At 42.5% G+C, this 22,895-nt stretch overlaps 1 protein-coding gene across 1 annotated transcript; it reads right to left on the bottom strand.

Annotated features, from left to right (window-relative positions):
• Window positions 1-3,065: 3,065 nt before the first annotated feature.
• Window positions 3,066-17,190, bottom strand: LTO1 (LTO1 maturation factor of ABCE1). Its single transcript, XM_045016388.1, has 5 exons — window positions 16,968-17,190; window positions 15,467-15,572; window positions 13,460-13,530; window positions 4,633-4,750; window positions 3,066-4,246 (listed from the first exon to the last, which is right to left on the bottom strand). The coding sequence occupies exons 1-5, from the start codon at window positions 17,024-17,026 to the stop codon at window positions 4,178-4,180; spliced, it is 423 nt and encodes a 140-aa protein (XP_044872323.1). The 5' UTR covers window positions 17,027-17,190; the 3' UTR covers window positions 3,066-4,177.
• Window positions 17,191-22,895: the final 5,705 nt, after the last annotated feature.

Here is a 22,895-nt window from a genome sequence, read left to right as displayed (position 1 = left end):
TCAATGGGAGAGCGATCGGGGATCGATTTATCGCATCTACACTACACGCGATAAATTGATCCGCGATAGATCGATCGGTACCCGCCGACGTACCCTAAGGGAGCTCCTCCTTCCCCCTGGCTGTTTTGTGTAGAATGAGGTGGCATCTGATTGGGCCCCACACACAACTTAAGTGGTCAGTGCCCATCTTCCCCTGGTTTGTGAATCGCAAGCAGCCTGGACTTAGATGCCAAACTGACAGAGGGGTGGGGCTTAGTACCCTCCTCAGCATCATCTTCTATTGGCTAACTTAGGCAGCTCATCTGAGATGCTGGCTTTGTAGATCCCATTCTAAGGAACCTCTCTCTCCCATTTGTTGTATAGGGAGCCTAGGTACCTATCTCAGGCTTTGTGGATCACAGTATTCCTGTGATTTTCTAACCTAAATCCCCTTTGTGGATCCAGGGCAAAGATCCCAAAGAGCAAGACACATCTTGAAAAACATCAGAGGGGTAGCTGTGTTAGTCTGGTTCTGTAGAAGTAGCAAAGAATCCTGTGGCACCTTATAGACTAACAGACGTTTTGCAGCATGAGCTTTCGTGGGTGAATACCCACTTCTTCGGATGCAAGTCATGAAAAACATGAGTTCCAAGGGTCCAGCATTCCTTGCTATTTATCTCTGCAAATACCATGGTGCACAGGAACAGTAAGTTGACTTTTCCTTTTTTTTTCTTTTTTTTTTTCATACCACCAAAAAGAACTGGTTTCTGGATTTTTCATTGTGAGCATAATACAGGGATTGCAACCAACCACATTTTATAGCAGTCAAAATTAGTCACACAGCAAATGGTCTGCATCCTTTCATTCTTGAAGTCAACATGTAACAAACATGTAACAAACCTTTTGATTTGATTCCTGAAAGAAAATTGATTCACAGATGCAGTTTAAATTTTTTTTTTTTTACTGATATTGCAGATCTCATTGAAGTGGATATGAAGTTGAGATTTTATTTTCTCAAGAGTGATATTTTCCTTTCTCCCCAGTTAGTTTTGCTAATTTAATTTGTTTCTAATGCAGTGCTTCTGAAACTGTAGGTCAGGACCCCAAAGTGGGTCATGACCCTATTTTAATGGGGTTGACAGGACTGGCTTAGACTTGCTGGGGCTCAGGCTTCATCCCGAGCCCCAAAACCCTGGGCAACGGGGCTCAGGTTATATAGCCCCTGGCTTGGGCTTTGACTCATTCCCCACCTGGGGCAGTGGGGCTCAGGCTTGGCCCCCCAACCCAGAGCACTGGGACTCAGGTGGACTCAGATTTCAGTCCCCACTCCTGGGGTCATGTGGCAATTTTTGTCAGCAGGGAGTCACGGGGTAATGAAGTGTCAGAACCTCTGCTCTAATGTATATTAAAAGCTGAATAAATATAAGGTTAAAATTAAGCATTTTTCATGAGTTTGCACGTCACGACTGGATGTGGTTGCCAAAAGGCTGTTAGAAACTAAATAAAGAGGGATACCCTCAAACTGCTTGTCACAGAGTTTACTACTCATTGCTGACACACCTCCTTGTGGCTTATTTAGAGATTTGCTCCCAACCAGTCTGACACCCCTTTCTTTTGCCTCTAGCCCCTGGTCTCCCTCGGTCTTTTTGGAGTCAAGTTACATCCTCTCTAGGACTCAAGTTGCTCCCTCCTTGTGGCATGGCCCTCTGGCCAGCTCACTATAGTTCTCCCCTTCCGGGACATCAAAGTTTCTCTGGACAAATAGTCTTAGGCAGTCTTCTAATCCACTGCCCTGACTGTGCCATTTCCACAGTGGCTGGTAGGGGAACGAACACAAGCCCACCCTCTACTCCAGAGTCCCTATGCCCCAACAACCAGTCTACACACACTCACACCCTGTCACTGCTTCCCTGGGCTCCTTTCTTTCTTTTCTAGCTCTGCCAACCCCCCACCCTGCTTACCAGTGGAGCTTCCTCTGCTCCCTGTGACTATCTCCTCCACCCCAAAAGTTTTTGCCAGAATCTGTATTCCCAAGCCAAATCCCAGGGTTTATCCCCCCCCCCCCCCCGAACCATTCTTTGTCTCTTGCCAAATCTCCTCTAGGGAGAGGTTGCAGTGTTCCTTTCCACCAGCCTCTCCTGCTCACCTTGCTGGCTTAATACAAGCTTAGCCTGCCCCTACCCAGCTGGGCTTCATCCTCAATTAGTCGTTATCAGTCCTTGGCTCTCCTCCAGCAGCCTAACACATACTAAATTGACCCTTTTTACCTACTCAGAGCTTGTGTGGGGTAGTCACCCCATAACACTGTTTTATAAACCATTCTAGGATGGTACCATGCTTCCAAAATTTGTCAGTGAAAGATGCTGCAGGGCAACCAACCAAATACCCATGCAAAAAGCTTTTAATAATGTTAATTGCTGAACATGTTTAACATGCAGACCCCTTTTATTGATATTAACTGATCATCAATGTATTGTATGATAGCGCTTTCAATGTTTTCCATTGATCTGAAAAAATATTTGTTTTGAAACATTTACTTACATTCATAAACAAGATTAGACATACAATTCTTTCTGATAGGTTATAGTTATCTATTTTAGGATATTTTTCATTTTCTTTATGCATTAATTAAATCAATCCAAGCTGTAGCAGTATAAATACTTTAAGAAAACTATTTCAAAAGAAAAACTATTTTACACCATAATCAAAAATATTTAAAGATGAGTCACATGTATACATTTTATATAATCTCAATTTCAGCAGTGTGAAGATATATTTGTAATTTCTTGCACGTTTTACTTTTAGGTCTTATTTTTGAGTCGATGTAATATCTTCTTCCAGTAGGTGGCTCTAAAGCAGTTACTTTATATATATGATTTGTTGAAATGCTTCGCTATGTAAACAGATATTCAAACATGTCAAAATATGACAGTTATTACACGAAGCCTCTGTTTAGTGGCATATGTGTCAAAAAAAAGGTAAAGATTTGGTATATCACTTTTAGAATTCACCTTCTAAAATTGTAGTGCAATTTCCCCTCTTCATCTCTCAAATGTGAAAGCAGGATGAACACACACGTTAAAAGGAATGTTGTAATCCTCTTTATTTACTTTGTGTATTATGATGAATTTTGGTACAGTTGTATGTAGAAAAATTAATTAAAAAATGAACAAAGGAATGTTGCTCACTGACTTATAAATGAAGCAGCTCCACAGATATACATACACTACACTGTAGTGAAATTCTTTCTAGAAGTGATCACATTATATTCTATTTGTGAAAAGTTACATAAATATTCTAGCACCAAAATACAGAATATCTTTTGAACAAAATAATTTGTTTCTCTTAAACTAACATAGTTGAATATTTACTTACATATTCTGCCAGCATCCATTTTCTGAATGAAACTGAAAAATACATTTTCCATCTTGGAAACAATTTACCACTCAATTATTGCAGTATTTTTGGTCCCATGATGTGAGAGACACAAAGTGGGTGAAGAGGCCCAGTAAAAGATATTAGTTATTAGTTAGTTAGTTATTCTAAGCGGTAGATCTCAATCTTTTTTTTCTTTCTTTCTTTTAAATATTTTCTGCACTTTCAGCTGACAGTATATTTTTTCTGCACTGGATCAGACATCAGGTGTCAGAGCTCATGGAAATAATACAGAAAATCAACAACAGAGCAGCAATATTCTGTTTTGAGCTGTAGCTGTTTTGAGAACCATGTCTGTAATACACCTCCTCTTCACTCTTATCCCATCCTCTGTTTCATCCTTTCACCATCAAAAATAACATAGCTCTTTATTGTAAGCTCCTCAAGACAAGGAAAATATCTACCTATTTGTGTAAATATACATATTGTGTAATTTCGTAGTGATCAATACATGTTTTGAAATATCCATCCTTTGGATAATAAACAAGGGAGAAACATCATAAAACAAACCATCGTAGAAGCAACTGATTTTTTAAACAGGACATACACTGACTTTGCAATGAACAAATAAAACTGGGACACAGCAAACATTAAAGGGTGCCTTTCCACTACTGCTTAACTCTTCTACCCTCCTTTTTGTAAAATAAAAACCTGTTTATATTCTGACTTTATCTGCCTTTATTATTATTATAATCAGTCCCCCAGATATCTGTTCCTTAACGTTTCTTCTTTGTTCATATATGTTTATCTTCATCTGTTATGCTCAAAAAGTAAGTGCAGATCTTTCAGGATTGATTCTAAATTCAGATTGAATACTTAGCAATGAGCAAACCTAAAAAAAAAAAAATGAACACATAGGTGTTTTAAAATGTGTGTATTTCAGGTAAATTTGTAACAAGATACCCTCCCCATTTCTACTCTTTTCTCCTCTCCCTTCCACAGCTCTCTCTCAAGTCAGTATTAAATGGCTTTTTAGCCTTTTTCCTTTAGGATGAGTTTATTGCATTTGCTATGGACCGGAGAATTCAACTTATTTTGCACCCCCGTGCTAAGTTAAATAAACATTACATTTGTAACTGGTACAAGTAGCCCAGAAAGATTACATAAAAATAATTACTCTGAACTGCATAACTGCAGCTTTATATTACTGCCAATTTAGACTGCAGTCTTTCTGGAAATTGCTATTACCTTCTAAGATGACAACTAAATACTACAAACCTGTTTAAATTTTCCTCTGATTTTTTCCAAATCTTCATGAAGTTTGTCATAAGTGGGGTCTTCATAAGGGTATTTCTGAATCATTCCTATTAATGATTCCAGGGCCTTTATTTTTTTACTGCAAAAAATGAAACATTTTCTTATGGAGGTTCTGTTCAGCAGAAATAAGATTGTTTCAGTTGCCACATGAAGACAACGCTGAGTATTTAATATTAAAGTGTTACACTTCAAAATACATGACCAATCCTGCCACTGTTTTCTCACACAATGTTCCCCATTTCGGTCAATGAGACTACCAATGTCAATCATATGCTGTATCAGTTTTTCAATATACACACTGTGTGTACTTTGTGTTAAACGCATTTGTAAATATCCTGACAAAGATTTTTCCTTAGACTCATTAGAAAATATAGTATTAGGAAATATTTATAACATGTTTCCAGACCAGTGGCTGGAGGGAACTATGAAAATGCAATGTATTATTAAGCAGATTGCCAAAATTTCAAAGTTGCGTATGTGTGGTGGTGGCTCTTTAAGGTACCTTTACCACAACCTGACACTAGAAAATGTATAATGACCTATGGATATACTGTAACTCCTCACTTAAAGTCATCCTGGTTAACAATGTTTCGTTGTTACTTTGCTGATCAATTAGGGAACATGCTGGTTTAAAGTTGTGCAATGCTCCCTTATAATCTAGTTTGGCAGCCGCCTGCTTTGTCCACTGCTTGCAGGAAGAGCAGCCTGTTGCAGCTAGCTGGTGGGGGCTTGGAACCAGGGTGGACCAGCAGCCCTCCTATCAGCTCCCCGCTAAGTTCCCTGTGCAGCAGCTGCCCAGCAGGCTACCAATGGCAGCTATCCCTCCCCTCACTGCCATGTGCTACTCCTGCCCTCTGCCTTGGAGCTGTTCCCAAGCCTCCTACTTGCTGTGCAGAGGAGGGGGGAGAAGGGCGGGGGCTAACGTCAGGCTGTCCCCTTCCCCCCTGCTCCTACATCCTGCTTACCCCTTCTTCTCCATATAGAGCAGGGTGGGGACACAGATGGAGAGAGACAGAGAGAGCCTGGGGCAGCAGCTGCTGGTCTCAACTTCCTGATCCACTTAAAAAGACAATGGAGTGGGTCAGCTTACTTAAAGGGGCAGTGTGCATTTCTCTCTCTCTCTCCCACACACAAGGTGCGTGTCTGTCTCTGTCTGCTATGCTGTCTCCCCTCCCTCATGTTTGTGCTGCCTAGTGTGAGAGGCTACATTAACAACCTGTTAACCCTTGAGGGCTCAGCCCATGCTAGTTCATCATTTAGTACAGGGGTTCTCAAATTGGGGTCAGGAGCCCTCAGGGGGTCATGAGGTTATTACATGGGGGGGTCACAAGCTGTCAGCCTCCACCCCAAACCCTGCTTTGCCTCCAGGATTTATAATGGTGGTAAATATATAAAAAGGTATTTTTAATTTAGGGGGGGGTCACACTCAGAGGCTTGCTATGTGAAAGGGGTCACCAGTACAAAAGTTTGAGAACTACTGATTTAGCAGCAAGGCATTCCCTGGGAAATATCCCACCCTCTAACTTCTTCACCTCAACCAAGCTTCACAATCATCATAGCTGTGAACAGAATTGTTTCTTTAAAACATATAGTGTGTGTGTGTGTGTATTTTTTGTCTGGCAAATTTTTTTTCCCTGGAACCTAACCCCCCTCCCATCCTTCTTTACATTAATTCTTATGGGGAAATTGGATTCGCTTAACATCATTTCACTTAAAGTCGCATTTTTCAGGAACATAACTACAACATTAAGTGAGGAGTTACTGTACACATGGCAGAGTTAAAAAAAAAATCTACTTCCCACTTGGCAGGATAGGCACTAAGAAATTCAGACTCTTGTATCAAAAAGATTTTGCAAAGCATACTTGTGTTGCAGTAAGGAAAAAATAAAAGTAATTAAGGCATTCTCCAGGTAGGGCAAGAAGAGATTGCAGGCATTTTGGCACTACTTCTGGATCATTCATGAAATAGTACTGATGCCCTTACATCTCACTGGCTTGAGAAAATGATTCCTGACAGCTAAAGATCGCATCTAAAATGGAAACGGGAGCCTATAGTCATCGTTATTACTGACACTGTGTTCTAAAACACTCAAAAGTGCAATAGAGTTGTGGCATTCACATTAGACTAACATGCACTGCGTATGTCAGGTGAACAAGACAGCTGCAATTGGGCATCTGCGCAAACCAAAACTAATTAGGAGAAGCTGATCAGGGTTTTAGGTTGACTGGGTTTGTATCCACCCAGGTCTTCAAATGTTCTGGTATTGAAAGAAATATTACTCAGCATCTTTTTATAAATTTTATTAAAATACTTTAAAAATATCACCAAAGCTAAGCTACTATTACTATTAAACTACACCATCAAATTAAGAAAATAAATTAGTCACAAGACAGTAATGGAATTAAATAATCAAATTAATACTAAATTCTTAAAACCCAAGGAGGTGTCTAAAGTAGCAGCTGTTTGGTTATGAGTCTCACCTAAAGAATTTTACTAAATTCAACCACTGATGTTATAGATTTGATTACGTATTTTAATACTGAAACTAAATAATCATCTAATGTCTGGACCACAGCCTCAGAGCAAGTTATAAAGTTTCCATCCCAGATTTCAATTCTGATGTGGCGTCTAACCCTTTCCTCCTCTCTTCCCCCTCACCGCCCACCAAGGATCTAATAAGAGACTTTAACAGGACAATCTTGATCAGCAGATGTTAAACAACTCTTATTTACCAGAAATTATAGATGACACTCTCAAAGTCTCTTAGGACTTTTAGATGGACACAGAACACACTTTAATAATTTTTTGAGACAATATATGAGGCTGTTTAAACCTGGGGAACTTTTCTTTCAGGCACCTTCGCTGTGTGGACTTTATGGGTGCTCTCATACAAATGTGAATGCACAGCCACACATTTACTTCCACACCCAGAAAATAAAAAGCTAGGGTGTCTCCCAACAAATTAAAATAAAAAACAAACAAAAAAGATAGATAAGAAAGGGGATGCACACTTTTCAGCTCTTAGTCTTCTTGTCTCTTCTAAAATAGGATCTGGAACTGCAGTAAAGGAGATGGTGATGTTTTGCTGGCACAAAGCTTCTCACTAAAGGGGCTTCTTACAGTGCAAGGAGAGACTGGTCAAAGGCTGGAGCAGCCTGGTTGTTGATGTTGTGACTTCCTCTCCCCAAGGTGATCAGTCTGGGAGATTCTGGAAGATCAGTCCTTCTCGAGATGGCTTGTTGACCTGAAAGCTTCTCAGACTTCCATTTCATAGAATATTAGGGTTGGAAGAGACATCAGGAGGTAATCTAGTCCAATCCCCTACCAAAAGCAGGACCAACACCAACTAAATCATCCCAGCCAGGGCTTTGACAAGCTGGGTCTTAAAAACCTCTACAGATAGAGATTCCCCCACCTCCCTAGGTAACCCATTCCAGTGCTTCACCACCCTGCTAGTGAAATAGTGTTTCCTAATATCCAACCTAGACCTCCCCCACTGCAACTTGAGACCATTTCTTCTTGTTCTGTCATCTGCCAGCACTGAGAACAGCCTAGCTTCATCCTCTTTAGAACCCCCCTTCAGGTAGTTGAAGGCTGCTATCAAATCCCCTCTCACTCTTCTCTTCTGCAGACTAAATAACCCCAGTCCCCATAGCCTCTCCTCGTAAGTAATGTGTCCCAGCCCCCTAATCGTTTTCGTTGCCCTCCAATCATTTTGATTGTATTGGTTTAGAAACTTTGCTTTGCTCTGCCTTGCAATGCCTTTCCAGACAAATCAGGTGCAAGACTTAACTTGAAACTTGGCCCAATCAGGTTCAAATTAGGTCACCCTATAGCAAGCATCACTTTGGAAAAGTCATATTAAAAAATATTCTGTGTTTCGTATTACAGAGAGAGACCATTCTTCCCAACCCCTCCTCTCCCCAAAATAAATATAAACAATCCAAATACATGAGACCACTTTAGAGGGAGCTAGCATGGTCTTATCTGAGAGCAAGGTCTTAAGATGACATTATGTCACCAGTTTACAAAAAGTTCAATATAAAAATCTTTTTAAAAACAGCACCATTAAAACAGCCAATTTAGCAAACATTTAGCAAAATTACAAATAAATTCAAACTTATGATCACTTTCAACATCTCCATTTCTTCAACCAGGCAATTTCAATACCCTCCTGTTCTGAAACTGGAATATAGCTCAAACAACTTTACCTTCTGGAATCTTCATCTTGATAGAGAAAAGTTACTTTAAACCTTATCAAGAGAAAACCCATTTGAAATATTATACTTTAAGTTCTATATGAGGTCTGTATTTCCACATAAGCTATTCCCCTCATACACACTTAAGGTAAAAATCAGTTATGATCACAGCTGATACCTAATTTAGTGTCAGCCCTGATCAAGAATTATACCTAGTATTTGAACAAATGTTGAATGTTACAGTTTACTGAGCTAACTGGGTAACACAGGATGGATGGTGGAAAATCCATATTCCTGTTGTGTTCACTTCATTAGCTGTCTACATGAATGTGAACTGAATTTAAAATTATCTCTAAGAGCTGGTCTACACCAAAAACTTACAACAATATAGCTATGCCAACTTAACCCCAGATGTAGACTATGTTAGATCAAAAGAAGAATTTTTCTGTCAACCTACCTACTGCCTCTCAGGCCTTGGCTACACTTACAAATTTGCAGCGCTGCAGCAGGGTGTGAAAACACACCCTCTCCAGCATCGCAAATTGCGGCGCTGCAAAGCGCCAGTGTGGTCAAAGCTCCCAGCGCTGTACGTTATTCCCCACAGGGAGGTGGAGTACGGACAGCGCTGGGAGAGCTTTCTCCCAGCGCTGGCGCTTTGACTACACTTAGCGCTTCAAAGCGCTGCCGCGGCAGCGCTTTGAAGTGCAAGTGTAGCCAAAGCCTCAGAGAGATGGAGAACCCCTCCAGTCGCTGTAATGAGTGTCTAAACTGGCGTTTTAAGTGTAAACATAGCCCAAGGCTCTTCACTGAGGGGTTCCTAAATATCCCTTTACACCATCCCACTCTCTTAAGTCTACTCTTAAATATAGATTTTCTGAAATACAAAAATTCTGTATTTTGGCACCTGTTGCTCCAGTACTGGAATATTCCTACCCCACCACACATACTTTATGACAAGAAGACAACAGAAGTGGCTTATTTTAAAGCAAGTTTAAAAACATTTATGTTTAAGAAAGTTTTTGAAGCAACACTGATTTTATTTATGATTTTACATAGGTTTTAATTGTTTATACCTTGTATATTTATAGTGATTTGTTTTTAGTTGTATTGCAAAGTGTCTGTGATACACTGTTAGACAGGCATTACATGAATAAAATTATATACACAAGACTTGGAATAAAGACACCATATAAAATTTCTCGATACTTTAAATGACTGCTTCAAGGAGCAGCTGGTACGGGAACCCACAAGGGGAGAGGCAACTCTAGATTTAATCCTGAGTGGAGCGCAGGAGCTGGTCCAAGAGTTAACTATAGCAGGACCGCTTGGAAATAGTGACCATAATACAATAGCATTCAACATCCCTGTGGTGGGAAGAATATCTCAACAGCCCAACACTGTGGCATTTAATTTCAAAAGGGGGAGCTATGCAAAAATGAGGGGGTTAGTTAAACAGAAGTTAAAAGGTACAATGACTAAAGTGAAATCCCTGCAAGCTGCATGGGCGCTTTTTAAAGACACCATAATAGAGGCCCAACTTCAATGTATACCCCAAATTAAGAAACACAGTAAAAGAACTAAAAAAGAGCCACCGTGGCTTAACAACCATGTAAAAGAAGCAGTGAGAGATAAAAAGACTTCCTTTAAAAAGTGGAAGTCAAATCCTAGTGAGGCAAATAGAAAAGAGCATAAACACTGCCAACTTAAGTGCAAGAGTGTAATAAGAAAAGCCAAAGAGGAGTTTGAAGAACGGCTAGCCAAAAACTCCAAAGGTAATAACAAAATGTTTTTTAAGTACATCAGAAGCAGGAAGCCTGCTAAACAACCAGTGGGGTCCCTTGATGATCGAGATACAAAAGGAGCGCTTAAAGTCGATAAAGTCATTGCGGAGAAACTAAATGGATTCTTTGCTTCAGTCTTCATGGCTGAGGATGTTAGGGAGATTCTCAAATCTGAGCTGGCTTTTGTAGGTGACAAATCTGAGGAACTGTCACAGACTGAAGTGTCACTAGAGGAGGTTTTGGAATTAATTGATAAACTCAACAGTAACAAGTCACCGGGACCAGATGGCATTCACCCAAGAGTTCTGAAAGAACTCAAATGTGAAGTTGCAGAACTATTAACTAAGGTTTGTAACCTGTCCTTTAAATCGGCTTCCGTATCCAATGACTGGAAGTTAGCTAATGTAACGCCAATATTTAAAAAGGGCTCTAGAGTTGATCCCCGCAATTACAGACCGGTGAGTCTAACATTGGTAACCAGGCAAATTAGTCGAAACAATAGTTAAGAATAAAATTGTCAGACACATAGAAAAACAAACTGTTGAGCAATAGTCAACATGGTTTCTGTAAAGGGAAATTGTGTCTTACTAATTTATTAGAGTTCTTTGAAGGGGTCAACAAACATGTGGACAAGGGGGATCCGGTGGACATAGTGTACTTAGATTTCCAGAAAGCCTTTGACAAGGTCCCTCAACAAAGGCTCTTACATAAATTAAGCTGTAATGGCATAAAAGGGAAGGTCCTTTCATGGATTGAGAACTGGTTAAAAGACAGGGAACAAAGGGTAGGAATTAATGGTCAATTCTCAGAATGGAGAGGGGTAACTACTGGTGTTCCCCAAGGGTCAGTCCTAGGACCAATCCTATTCAATTTATTCATAAATGATCTGGAGAAAGGGGTAAACAGTGAGGTGGCAAAGTTTGCAGATGATACTAAACTGCTCAAGATAGTTAAGACCAAAGCAGATTGTGAAGAACTTCAAAAAGATCTCACAAAGTGATTGAGAAACAAAATGGCAAATGAAATTTAATGTGGATAAATGTAAAGTAATGCGCATTGGAAAGAATAACCCCAACTATACATACAATATGATGGGGGCTAATTTAGCTACAACGAGTCAGGAAAAAGATCTTGGCGTCATCGTGGATAGTTCTCTGAAGATGTCCACGCAGTGTGCAGAGGCAGTCAAAAAAGCAAACAGGATGTTAGGAATCATTAAAAAGGGGATAGAAAATAAGACTGAGAATATATTATTGCCCTTATATAAATCCATGGTATGCCCACATCTCGAATACTGTGTACAGATGTGGTCTCCTCACCTCAAAAAAGATATTCTAGCACTGGAAAAGGTTCAGAAAAGGGCAACTAAAATGATTAGGGTTTTGGAGAGGGTCCCATACGAGGAAAGATTAAAGATGCTAGGACTCTTCAGCTTGGAAAAGAGAAGACTAAGGGGGGATATGATAGAGGTATATAAAATCATGAGTGATGTTGAAAAAGTGGATAAGGAAAAGTTATTTACTTATTCCCATAATACAAGAACTAGGGGTCACCAAATGAAATTAATAGGCAGCAGGTTTAAAACAAATGAAAGGAAGTTCTTCTTCATGCAGCGCACAGTCAACTTGTGGAACTCCTTACCTGAGGAGGTTGTGAAGGCCAGGACTATAACAGCGTTTAAAAGAGAACTGGATAAATTCATGGTGGTTAAGTCCATAAATGGGTAAGAAATGGTGTCCCTAGCCTCTGTTCGTCAGAGGATGGAGATGGATTGCAGGAGAGAGATCACTTGATCATTGCCTGTAAGGTTCACTCCCTCTGGGGCACCTGGCATTGGCCACTGTCAGTAGACAGATACTGGGCTAGATGGACCTTTGGTCTGACCCGGTACGGCCGTTCTTATGTTCTTATGTTATGTTCTTATAAATGGAAATTTATAAAAATCTAGCAGGCCTGTCAATCATGTCATATTAAGAGGACCTGAATATCTAAGACTGCTGGCTAAATACAACTAGATGTATAGAACTTACATGGTTCATGGATGGCACAATCAGCAGATCCAAATCATGGACCTCACCAGATTCATCATGTACTAAAAGGAAGCCCTGGGTGGGCCAACACCACAGACTCCTTTCCTTAGAACCAAGATTTCAGCTCTGCGTTCCTCCTGTCACTGAAATTATAAATGCTGCAGAAGAACAGGCAATGGTAAACACAGGCAAGAAGGGATTCTGCCATTCCTCTGTGGCCTCACACTGATCGTAGCAGTCGCATATTGCCCCACAGCTGGGCAGAGAATTCTCCCAGTGCAAGCATGGTGTAGGAGGGCAGTACGACATCCTACTCGGACCCCCATCACAACTTCAGTATAGGGAGAGTGCCATGGCTGAAGGAAATGGACCTAAGAGATGCTGCATAGACTCTGACCCTCAATCTTTAGCAGTAAGAACTCAGTACACTTGCAACTAGTAGTTTCATTCAAAAATAATGTCTACAGTTATATCAATAATTTATATTTTTCTCAGCACCATAGCTGTGAAGAGGGCATCCTTGAAGGTATGATACTGTCATGGTTTCTACTTTGCTTCATTAAAAAAAAAAAATAATAACTACTCTGCCTGCAGTTGGCAAGTTTGATTCTTGTAATGCCAAGAAAAAAGACAAACTATCGGTTGTTCCTCCTGTATATTTCTTAAAGAAATGCCGGCCATTACTAGGGCACCTATAAAAATATTTTAGCCTCTCCTTAGAGAAAAGAAACTTAAATGCAGGGCAATATTAATAAATACTATTTTTTTTAAACATACCTGGGCTTTTCTTCTGCAGATCTGTGAAGTAGACGCTGCCATGTCAATGCAAACCCAAGATAGTATCCAATCTGTGAATTTATAAGAATTCAATTTAAAAAAATCCCCTTTATCTGTATTCATTTAAACAATAAATTTTAAAAAATACATTCTAGCTAAACACTAGCACATGACAAACTAAAATAGAAACATCTTGCTATGCTACTTCTAAAATCTGTTTTGCATCAGAGTGTGCTGAACCTCTTCAATTTAAACTGCAATGGAAGGTGCAGTTTTGCAAAACACCCCACCATATTTCATCTGCATTGATCCCTCAGAAATTTGTACCTCTATTGCCACACTTCTGTTTCATAATTACAAATCCAGCTGCATGGGGGGAGGGAGGGAAATAATGGCACTGAACTTAAGACACGGGTAACATTTTCAAAAGCGTACATTTTCAAACGTGATTTAGGCATTTAGGAGCCTAAGCCCCACTGACTTTCAAATGATACCTAGGGTCCTAAGTGCCTAAGCCACTTGGGTGTTTTTGAAAATTTTACTCCCTATAAATACCTGAGAGAGAAATTTGACAGGATATCTGTATCTAGCATCTTTTAAAATGGTTGAGCAAGTTCTGAGAGCTTTTGCATGGCTACAATTGTCTTGACTATCACTCTTTCGGTAGTCCTTTTTAGTCCTCTGAGGCAAGCCCATAACATGAAATCAGAAAGTTCTGCAGCCAACACTGAAAGATCAGATTCTTAGTGTAGTTAACTGTTTATTATATTGAAAGAGAAGGCTACCACTTTCAGTTCCATAACAGTCTTCATTCTAATGCCCAGTTTTCTGTCACTCAGTTTTCTGAAACCCTGATCTTCGGAACTGAATAATTCCTGAAAGTGAAATTTGAGCAAAAATGGTTAAAGCTTTCTTTTAATAATGAAAAAGAGGTGGGGAATACATAGCTCACATTATAAAATAATTACTGCAATTTTTTTTTGGTAAACATTCTACACCTAACATGTTGAGAGGGAGAAAGCTGAGAATTGGGGTGGATCCTTCACTGAGTGCATGGGAGGGTAATTGTTGTTTTTTCATTTGATTGAGTTATTCTTTCACAAAATGTATGTCCCAATCTTGCACAGAAATCCACCTGATCTCAATGAGACTGTGCAAGCAGATCCGGACCTTTAACTGCAGAGACAAGGTAGGCCGTACGGTAGTCTGGTTAAATTAGCATTACAGTACAAAGTGTGCTAAAAGTGAAAAACAAGTAGAAAGGGCAGTTCACTTTTTTTAAGGTATGCAGGTGGGAACCTAGATCCTGCACAGCTCCTGGGATGCACAGGAGTGGGTTTCTCCTCTTCTCTATTAAGATGCATAGAATATGATGCCCAGGTGGCATCTAGCCAAACTGCTCCAGATTTTGGAAATTACATCCTCTTATTGCCAATATGTACAAGCCAGAAGAGTTTTAATGTTGAGAGTAAAGGTCCTTGTTATGTTTTTATTTTTCTCTTTTTCTCGTAAAACAAACAATACAAACATATATTGAGAATGTTAAAGCTTCATGTTTAGGCACTTATGTGACAAAATACCTCCTTTAAGTGAATTTCACAGACGTTGCCTGAAATACAGAGTAGTGCATAGTAGTAAAAGACAACACATGTATATCTAGGATTGAAGGAAAAAATGTGAAAGTGTCTTATTTGAGGAACAGGATGTTATTATGTAATTAAAGACTGCACAACACACATGCACGTACAACCTCAACTGTGGCATCTTATGAATTTCAAGTGCTTAACCAAGCAATGCCGTGTTTTCTTAATATAGGTTTTTGTATGGGATTAAATGGTAGATTCACAACAGTTTACAAATCAGTTTTTTGTGTGTTCGTGGAATGAAGGCCATGGAGCAATACAAACAATACAAGACTTAGGTCACATGCTTTGCTCAGGCACTACTTCAGTACAACACCATCTAATCTCAGCAACACATTGATTTTTAGAAAGTTTTGACATTTACCTCGGACCCAATCTTGGCACCATGTAGTGCTCCATACCTCCTTCCCTCAATAACACCAACATGACTTCCTTCAGCATAACCTTCTTGATACCCTTCACCGTGAAATCTGTAAAGGGAAAAATAGATATGATTTTATTAGGATTAATTTTTTATATCAGCAAAGGCATAATGCAGAAATACTAGGCCATAAAAATACTGAATATTTTATTATTTTTACTGAAATATTGTCTTCACAATTCCAACATATTTCAAAGCAATTTCAGATGGTTTATTCATGAGACAAAGTGGAGTAACAATTACACCACGCTAACTGATATAAAGTGGTATTAGAAAGACAATGTAGGTGAGGTAATACTTACTAGACCAACTTGTTGGTGAAAGAGTTGTTGTTTAATATATTAAAGAATACAATTTAAAGATGACAAAATTTCTGTTAGATGATCCAGCTCTGGCTCAAATGCTTTGTTTCTCTCACCAACAGAAGTTGGTCCAATAAAATATATTACCTCATCCACCTTGTCTCTCTTATAGCTTGGGACCGACATTACTACCACTACACCGCATACAGTAGTATTTTGCAATATCTGATGTCTTGGTTAAGGTAGAAAGGCTGGGGAAGGGAAAGGAAAATCTAAAGGGGAGACTCTCAGGAATTAGTGTTAAAACAAAGCATTCAGATATGTAACATGGATGGTGGTAGACATCTTGTCTGCAATAATGGGGGCCAAAGTTTAAATCCCAATCAGTGCAGCACGCTCTTTCCAGCCCACACTTGCAAAGAAACTAACATAAAATCTTAATTTCGATGATTCTTTAACCTAATACATTAAAAAACAAACTCCCCTGCTTTGGTAAGGTAGGTGAGGAAGGGAGAGCTGCTGCTGCTTTAGGTATTGAGAACGTTTCCCCCTCACCAGACCTTCAGATCACACACGCCAGGGCAACACAGTCAGACAAATCTCTTCCTTACTGCACCTTCCCAGTGGGGCGAGCGCTAGGCCGAGCTTTTCACAGCTGTGCTTAACACGGTTTGCCGGGGCCCCGCAGCAGGCAGGTGGGCTCCTGGCTCGGGGCCGCCTCCAGCTTTAAACGCCAAGGGCTGCCGGCTCTCACGCACCTCCCCAGCCTCGGGCTCCGCCGCCTTTCCAGGCCTTTGTTATTGATCCACCTTGCACCGGAGCCGGCCGCAGCCCCGCGCGCAGCCCCACCTCAGCCGCGGGAGCGGCGGGGAGGGAGTCGGCGCGTGCGTGCCGGGCTCGCGGGAGCGGAGGTTGCGGCGGAACGGTACCGTAACCACACGCTACTTCCGGCCAGCTGAGGGCGGCTTCCCGTCACGGTGCGGCCCCCGCCCAGCGTACTGCGGCCGCGTCACGCGAAGGGGGCTCGCGCTCCGGCTCGGAGGGGAGGGGCGCCCGCGCGCGGCCGCCTGTAGCCGCAGCGGGCTAAGTTCGTTCCCCTCCGGGGCAGGGGGGGCTGTTCCCTCCCCCTCCGCCAGCCCCACCTCTCCTCGGCCATCACGATGGCGTCGAACACATCCGAAGCGCCGGCAGCCGCCTCCATAGCGCCACGAATCTCCCCGAACTCCCGCCGGGCGCGCAGGCTCCGCTCAGGGCATGCTGGGAAGGGACGGCGAGCCGAAGGACTCGGGGCCGAGGCGCTTCTAGTGCGCAGGCGCGAGGCGACGAGGCAGGAGCGTCCCTCGCTGGCCTGTCCCCCTCCGCGCCGCCGAGGCTAGTGGGCGTGGCTTTCTCCCCAGGCCGCCTCGCGTCGCTCGCGCTGCCCCCCCCCCCCGTAGGGGCCCCGAGCCCGTGGAGATCCCCGCAGCCCCGCCCCTCGGGCAGAGTGTTCGCTGCTCGGGCGGTGCCTGGCGCGGCGGAAGGGGCCGGCGGCCGCTCCCATGGTTCGGGCCCCGGGCTGGGACCCAGGAGATCCGCGTCTGCAGGCTCCCGCAGCGATCGCCTCGGGGGTCCCTTCCCAGGGCTGCGGCTTGGATGTTTCAGCCCGAGCCCTCGGGCTGGTTGGTAGAGCTGTGCTAGCCGGGAGCGTCTCCCTCTGTGCATGTGCAATACCCTGGGGTTACTTGGGGCCGCTAGGCACCGCTGTAACATAAATAAATACTAGTTATCACAACGGCTGGATCTCCCTGCGTTGCTTCTGTGCCTGCGCAAAAAGATCGGAAACACTTTAATCATTTGAGGATTATTCTGTTGTGTGACGCATCCACCTCCTTCCCTTTACTGCACAGCCCTGGCTTTAAGGGAAAAGCGATGTGGCCACAAAACACTGTTCTGGCAATTCACATTTGATTAGATGGCCTCTTAGGGACCATTATCAGGTGGCATATCTTTAGAGCAGCCCCCCACCACCCCCCCCGGTGCAGAAACGGCCAGCTAATCAGGGTGCTGACAATCCCCATCCGTACTGTACCTCAGTCTTGATTGCATTTAATTGCATTTGCCATTAGTTTAAAATTTAAACTAATAGCAAATGCAATCCTTGGGAGTCAGAACACATAATCACTAATATTATAATGAACGGAGTTGGCACATAATCGTCTTGTCTATTGTGTTAATGGCTTGTATCTTTTGCTTAGGCAGGCAATATTTTATCTCTCCTGTATATTGGAAGTGAGTTTGTTTGAATTTGGCTGTTGTCACTGCAGTATTTGCATTTGACTATTGTTAGTTAATTTTTTAATTTTAAGAAATTGAGTAACAAGACAACCACATCTACTTTGACAAATGGAACTCCAATTGCTGCAAAGGCAGGAAAAGGTAGCTTAGCTGACAAGAGATACAAGATGGGGGGAAAGTGAATTAATGGCAATTGAAGTTCACCTGTTAAAGTAATCAGTGGACACTAGGTGGCACAATAAACACCGGTATCTATCTTCACATTTCTTTTCTATTCGCTATCAGTTTTGTGGTTAACCACTAGAGGGTGCACGGGTGCTTTCCATTTATATAAATTAAAATATAAAGCAGTAGCACAAATTAATGAAGAAACAAGATTAAAAAAACAAAAGCAATAAACACAACAATCATGTTCAGATTATAAAAAGGGGCCATATATCCATTGTGACATTGGTAGTTAAGCCTAGGGTGTTTTATTTATATTTTATCTACTTTTTGTTTTGTATAAACTGCATCCAGAAATTAAAAATCAACCAAAAATATTCAGATTTCCAGCTGTGGGAAATTTTTGTAATGAAGCCCCAAACCAGTCATTACAAATCTGAAATTGAGTCCAGATGGGTTTAGATTAGCATTTGGTATTTTGTATTTTTAACCAAAACTCTGATATCTTGCAATATCAGGCAATAGTTTGGTTACTATTTTGAACTGGTTGAAAAATTGCCATCACCATGAAAAAAATCAGACAAAAAATGGTCATGAACATTGTTTTCTTGTTTTTCAGCTAGGAAAGAGATGAGTTACAGATATATGGTTACATGAGAGGTCATCTAAATTTTGTGTTCTAAAGTGAAGTTGAGTATTTCTGAGTGAACGTGTGTTTATTTATAGTTGCCAGTTGAATATGTACAAGACTCACAGAAACCAACACTGAATAAAAGATTTATCTGAACCCCTACAAACCAAGTCTTCATCTCTGCAGTCAGATTCACATGGGCAGATCTTCATGCCTACATGAAGCCAGCTTGAATATGACACCACCTTGGTGTAAGGATCTTCCCATGTAGATCAATTTGCAGTATTGGACCTGATTAGGGTCTCCTGGCTGCCCATTAGCACTCTCTGCTAGTCAGGCATCACATTGCCACCACTCCCTGTCTCCGTTTTCTTCCCCAGGGTGGAACTCCTTAGCTCTCCACACACTACTCTGTGGCGGAAATGACTTAACCCTTTCCAGGGTAGCAAAAGACCAAGTAAAAAGTCCCAGTAAACAAAGTTCTTCTGCCCTTTGGGGGCTTGTCTTCAACCTATCCTCTGGGCCCTGTTCCCAGCCCCTTCCTGAGCTACTTTGAGAGTCACTTTGGGATAGAGCACAAGCTGGTTCCCTTGGCATACCATTCTCAGGGTCTTCCATCAAAACCTACCCACTACTCTCAGACTGAGTTCTCTCAGCCCTCATGCAAGGCCCAAATGTTCATTAAACTATCATCTGATTCGCCTTAATCTTGCCCCCTCAATCTGGGAGGCAGCTAATTAGTTTTGCTACAGGTGGGCTGGCTGCCCCATCTCCCCTTAATGGGGTTGGTCACACTGTAACAGCCCTCCCCACAGAAAAACATAGCTCAGTTTTGCATAATTATATCTGTGAGTTAACTGGACAATTTCACCATTGATCTTGCATTTTTGGCTTTTTACACTGATGTAATCAGGGCCGCCCAGAGGATTCCGGGGGCCGGGGTCTTCGGCGGCGGGGGGCCCTTCCGTTCCGGGACCCGCCGCCAAAGTGCCCCGAAGACCCGCGGCGGGAGCCCCCCGCCGCCGAATTACCGCCGAAGCGGGACCCGCCGCTGAAGCGCAGCCCGGTCTTCGGCGGTAATTCGGTGGCGGGGGGGGGGTCCCCGCCGCGGGCCTTCGGGGGACTTTGGCGGCGGGTCCCGGAACAGAAGGGGCCCCCCGCCGCCGAAGACCCCGGGCTGCGCGGCGGCGGCGGTGGCGGGTCCCGCCCCCCTCAGCCTCTTACCCGAGCGCGTCTCCGGCGGGGCCTGAGCTCTGTCCCGCTCAGAGCCGCGTGGTGAGGGGGCGGGGCTGGGAGCTCCACGCCGAGCGGAGGCAGCTGCCCCGCCCCCTCCCCACGCCGCTCTGAGCGGGGCGGGGCTCAGGCCCCGTTGGAGCTCCCAGCCCCGCCCCCTCACCACGCGGCTCGGATCGGGGCGGGGCTCAGGGGCTCGGCCGGAGACTCGGCGCTTGATGCGCTGAGGCTCCAGGAGAGGGGCGGAGGCGGGAGCCTCCGCTCTTCTCTTGGGGGCCCCTGCGGAGCCCGGGGCCTGGGGCAAATTGCCCCCTTTGCCTCCCCCCTCTGGGCGGCCCTGGATGTAATGCTGTGTTGAATCATGCCACTAGTGTTCTTTTAATGACCATATATAGGCTTATGCTATATCTCATTTTAGACACTAAAAATTCTATTAAAATTATTTTTAATGTATAAAGCTAGACCAAGATGTATCAGGAATGTAATATTCTTTATAACAAACTCACAGACTACTGCTTTTATCTCCTTTCAGCTTGACTACTGTAACTCCTCCTTTATGACTCTCTCAAGTTCGGTTTGCCAGAAATATGGAAGCTGCAATCCATCTCCTTGCATGAAGTTGGTAGAACCTCACATCCATTATCAGAAATCTTCATTGGCAGGCTGCCCATATTGGAGTCCAAAATAACATTTCCATCTTCACTATTTTCCATGGAATTACTGTCTTCCACTTCATATCTCTCTGATTTCACCTATTTCTGTTCTGCAACCCGTTCCCTTATATTTTGCAAACACAAGATTTCTTCCTACAGGCTCCATGTGGTATTATTTTAAAGTTTCCATTACTAAGGGTAGGTCTATACTTACCGCGCGGGTCGACGCGGTGAGTTCGACTTCTCGGAGTTCGAACTATCGCGTCTAATCAAGACGCGATAGTTCGAACTCCCCACGCGCTCCAGTCGACTCCGGAACTCCACCACCGCGAACGGCGGTGGCGGAGTCGACCTTGGAGTCGCGGACTTCGTTCCCGTGGCGTCTGGACGGGTGAGTAGCCCGAACTAAGGTACTTCGACTTCAGCTACGCTATTTGCGTAGCTGAAGTCGCGTACCTTAGTTCGACCCCCCCCCCCTTAGTGTAGACCAGGCCTTAGGCTCCATTTTCCCTGTCCCTTAGCTAGCTAGGATGCAGAGAGTGGTGTTAATATCACCCCTTCAGCAGAGCTACTATGGCAGTAGAATTCTATTTGTTGGTTGCCCTACACTGTGAAAATAATTCCATGCTCATAACTGATGTAAACAGAATTTGATAATAGTTGAACTTGATAGCCTATCAGGTCTCTTCCAACCCAGACTTTTGTGATGCTCCTTTTGATGATCAAGCAAAAAAAAATAAATACAAAAACACTAACCAAAAATCTAGCAGCTCCCATCTCAAGCTAGGTGATAATAATAAATATTGAGCAAGAACATTGAAAATTAATCTTTATCTAAAACATATTTAATATAAAGCTACTGAAAAAAAATGAGAGCTGATCTGTTGGCTCTGGTGAGATCTTGTAGTTGTATTGAAAAGGAACAGAAGAATCTCTTTGAGGTAGAATCAGACATGATTAAAGACATGGAAGCATTCAGAAGAGTCTTGTACATTCTGAAATTTAAAAGATTAGGTTTCTTTAGGGCTAAATAATCCTCAGCCCCTAAGCAAATGTTTGAGGTCAGGAAAGGGGAGAAGTCAAAATAAGCCTCATCTTACCACGCTCCCCTGTTCAAAGACTAGGGACAATTGCTGTCCCTTCACTCTGAAGCTCAGAATCTGCTCCCTCTGTATGTCCCCAAGCGTTCATAGTGTTCCAAAATGGGCAGGGAAGAGGTGGGACAATGGCACCACCCCACCAGTCAGCTGAACAGGACCCCTGGAAAGTACATTGCACCACTCAAAAGAAAGGATGTACAACCTCTGGACCACAATCTCTCTCTCAGATCTGCAAGGGGTGAAGCACCCCAGCTCCTCCTCCAGTACAGGCCTTTGTATAAATCAGCCAGTCTGGCTCCTGGTCATTAAAAGAGAATCATAGCAGTGACATTATACAGGTGTACACAATTATGAGTAAAGGAGCTCAGTCAGGTGCTGCTGTTTACTTTTTCCCATATGACAAGAGGCCACTCAAGGAAATTAAGTTAATACATTTAATATGGATAAAAGGTAATGAATTTTTACACAACAAAAATTGTACAACTCACTGTCAGAGGCAACAATTGAGCCTCCTCAATGGTTTTGATTCACAGCAGTGTTAGATATTTAAAGAATAGAAAAGAAGTTTTGTTACTCTACTCAGGATTAAAATTGGAAGGTCTGTCAATCTTCATGCTCAAAGGAATAAACTAGGGTAAAGAAAAAATAGCACTCATAAACATGTAGGAATTTAGGATCTCTGCTCTGGAGCACACTGGGCCATCTAGTCTCATTTCATTTGGCCTATGCTGCACATATCAAAGGAAGGCAAACCTTCCTTAGTATTGCACAACGTCCAGAAGAAATGTCTCCTTTGCTCCAGTATTGCATAAGATCAGAAATAAATTTTCCCTTTGGTACAATATTTCATAAACTCTGGAAGATATTTTTCCCATGCTATAGTATTGCATGATTGTCAAGGTCCATGATGCAACATAGCACCTTCCTTTGAAGTATCCAGCATAAACCACATGACGCTTGACTAGATGGATGAGTCTGTTCCAATGTGATGATATCTATATTTCTATGTGACTA

This window comes from Mauremys mutica, chromosome 4 (assembly GCF_020497125.1).
Source record: "Mauremys mutica isolate MM-2020 ecotype Southern chromosome 4, ASM2049712v1, whole genome shotgun sequence".
NCBI classification, from domain to species: Eukaryota; Metazoa; Chordata; order Testudines; family Geoemydidae; genus Mauremys; species Mauremys mutica.
The sequence above is the reverse complement of the archived record's forward strand: the minus strand, read 5'-3'. Positions and strand labels throughout refer to the sequence as shown.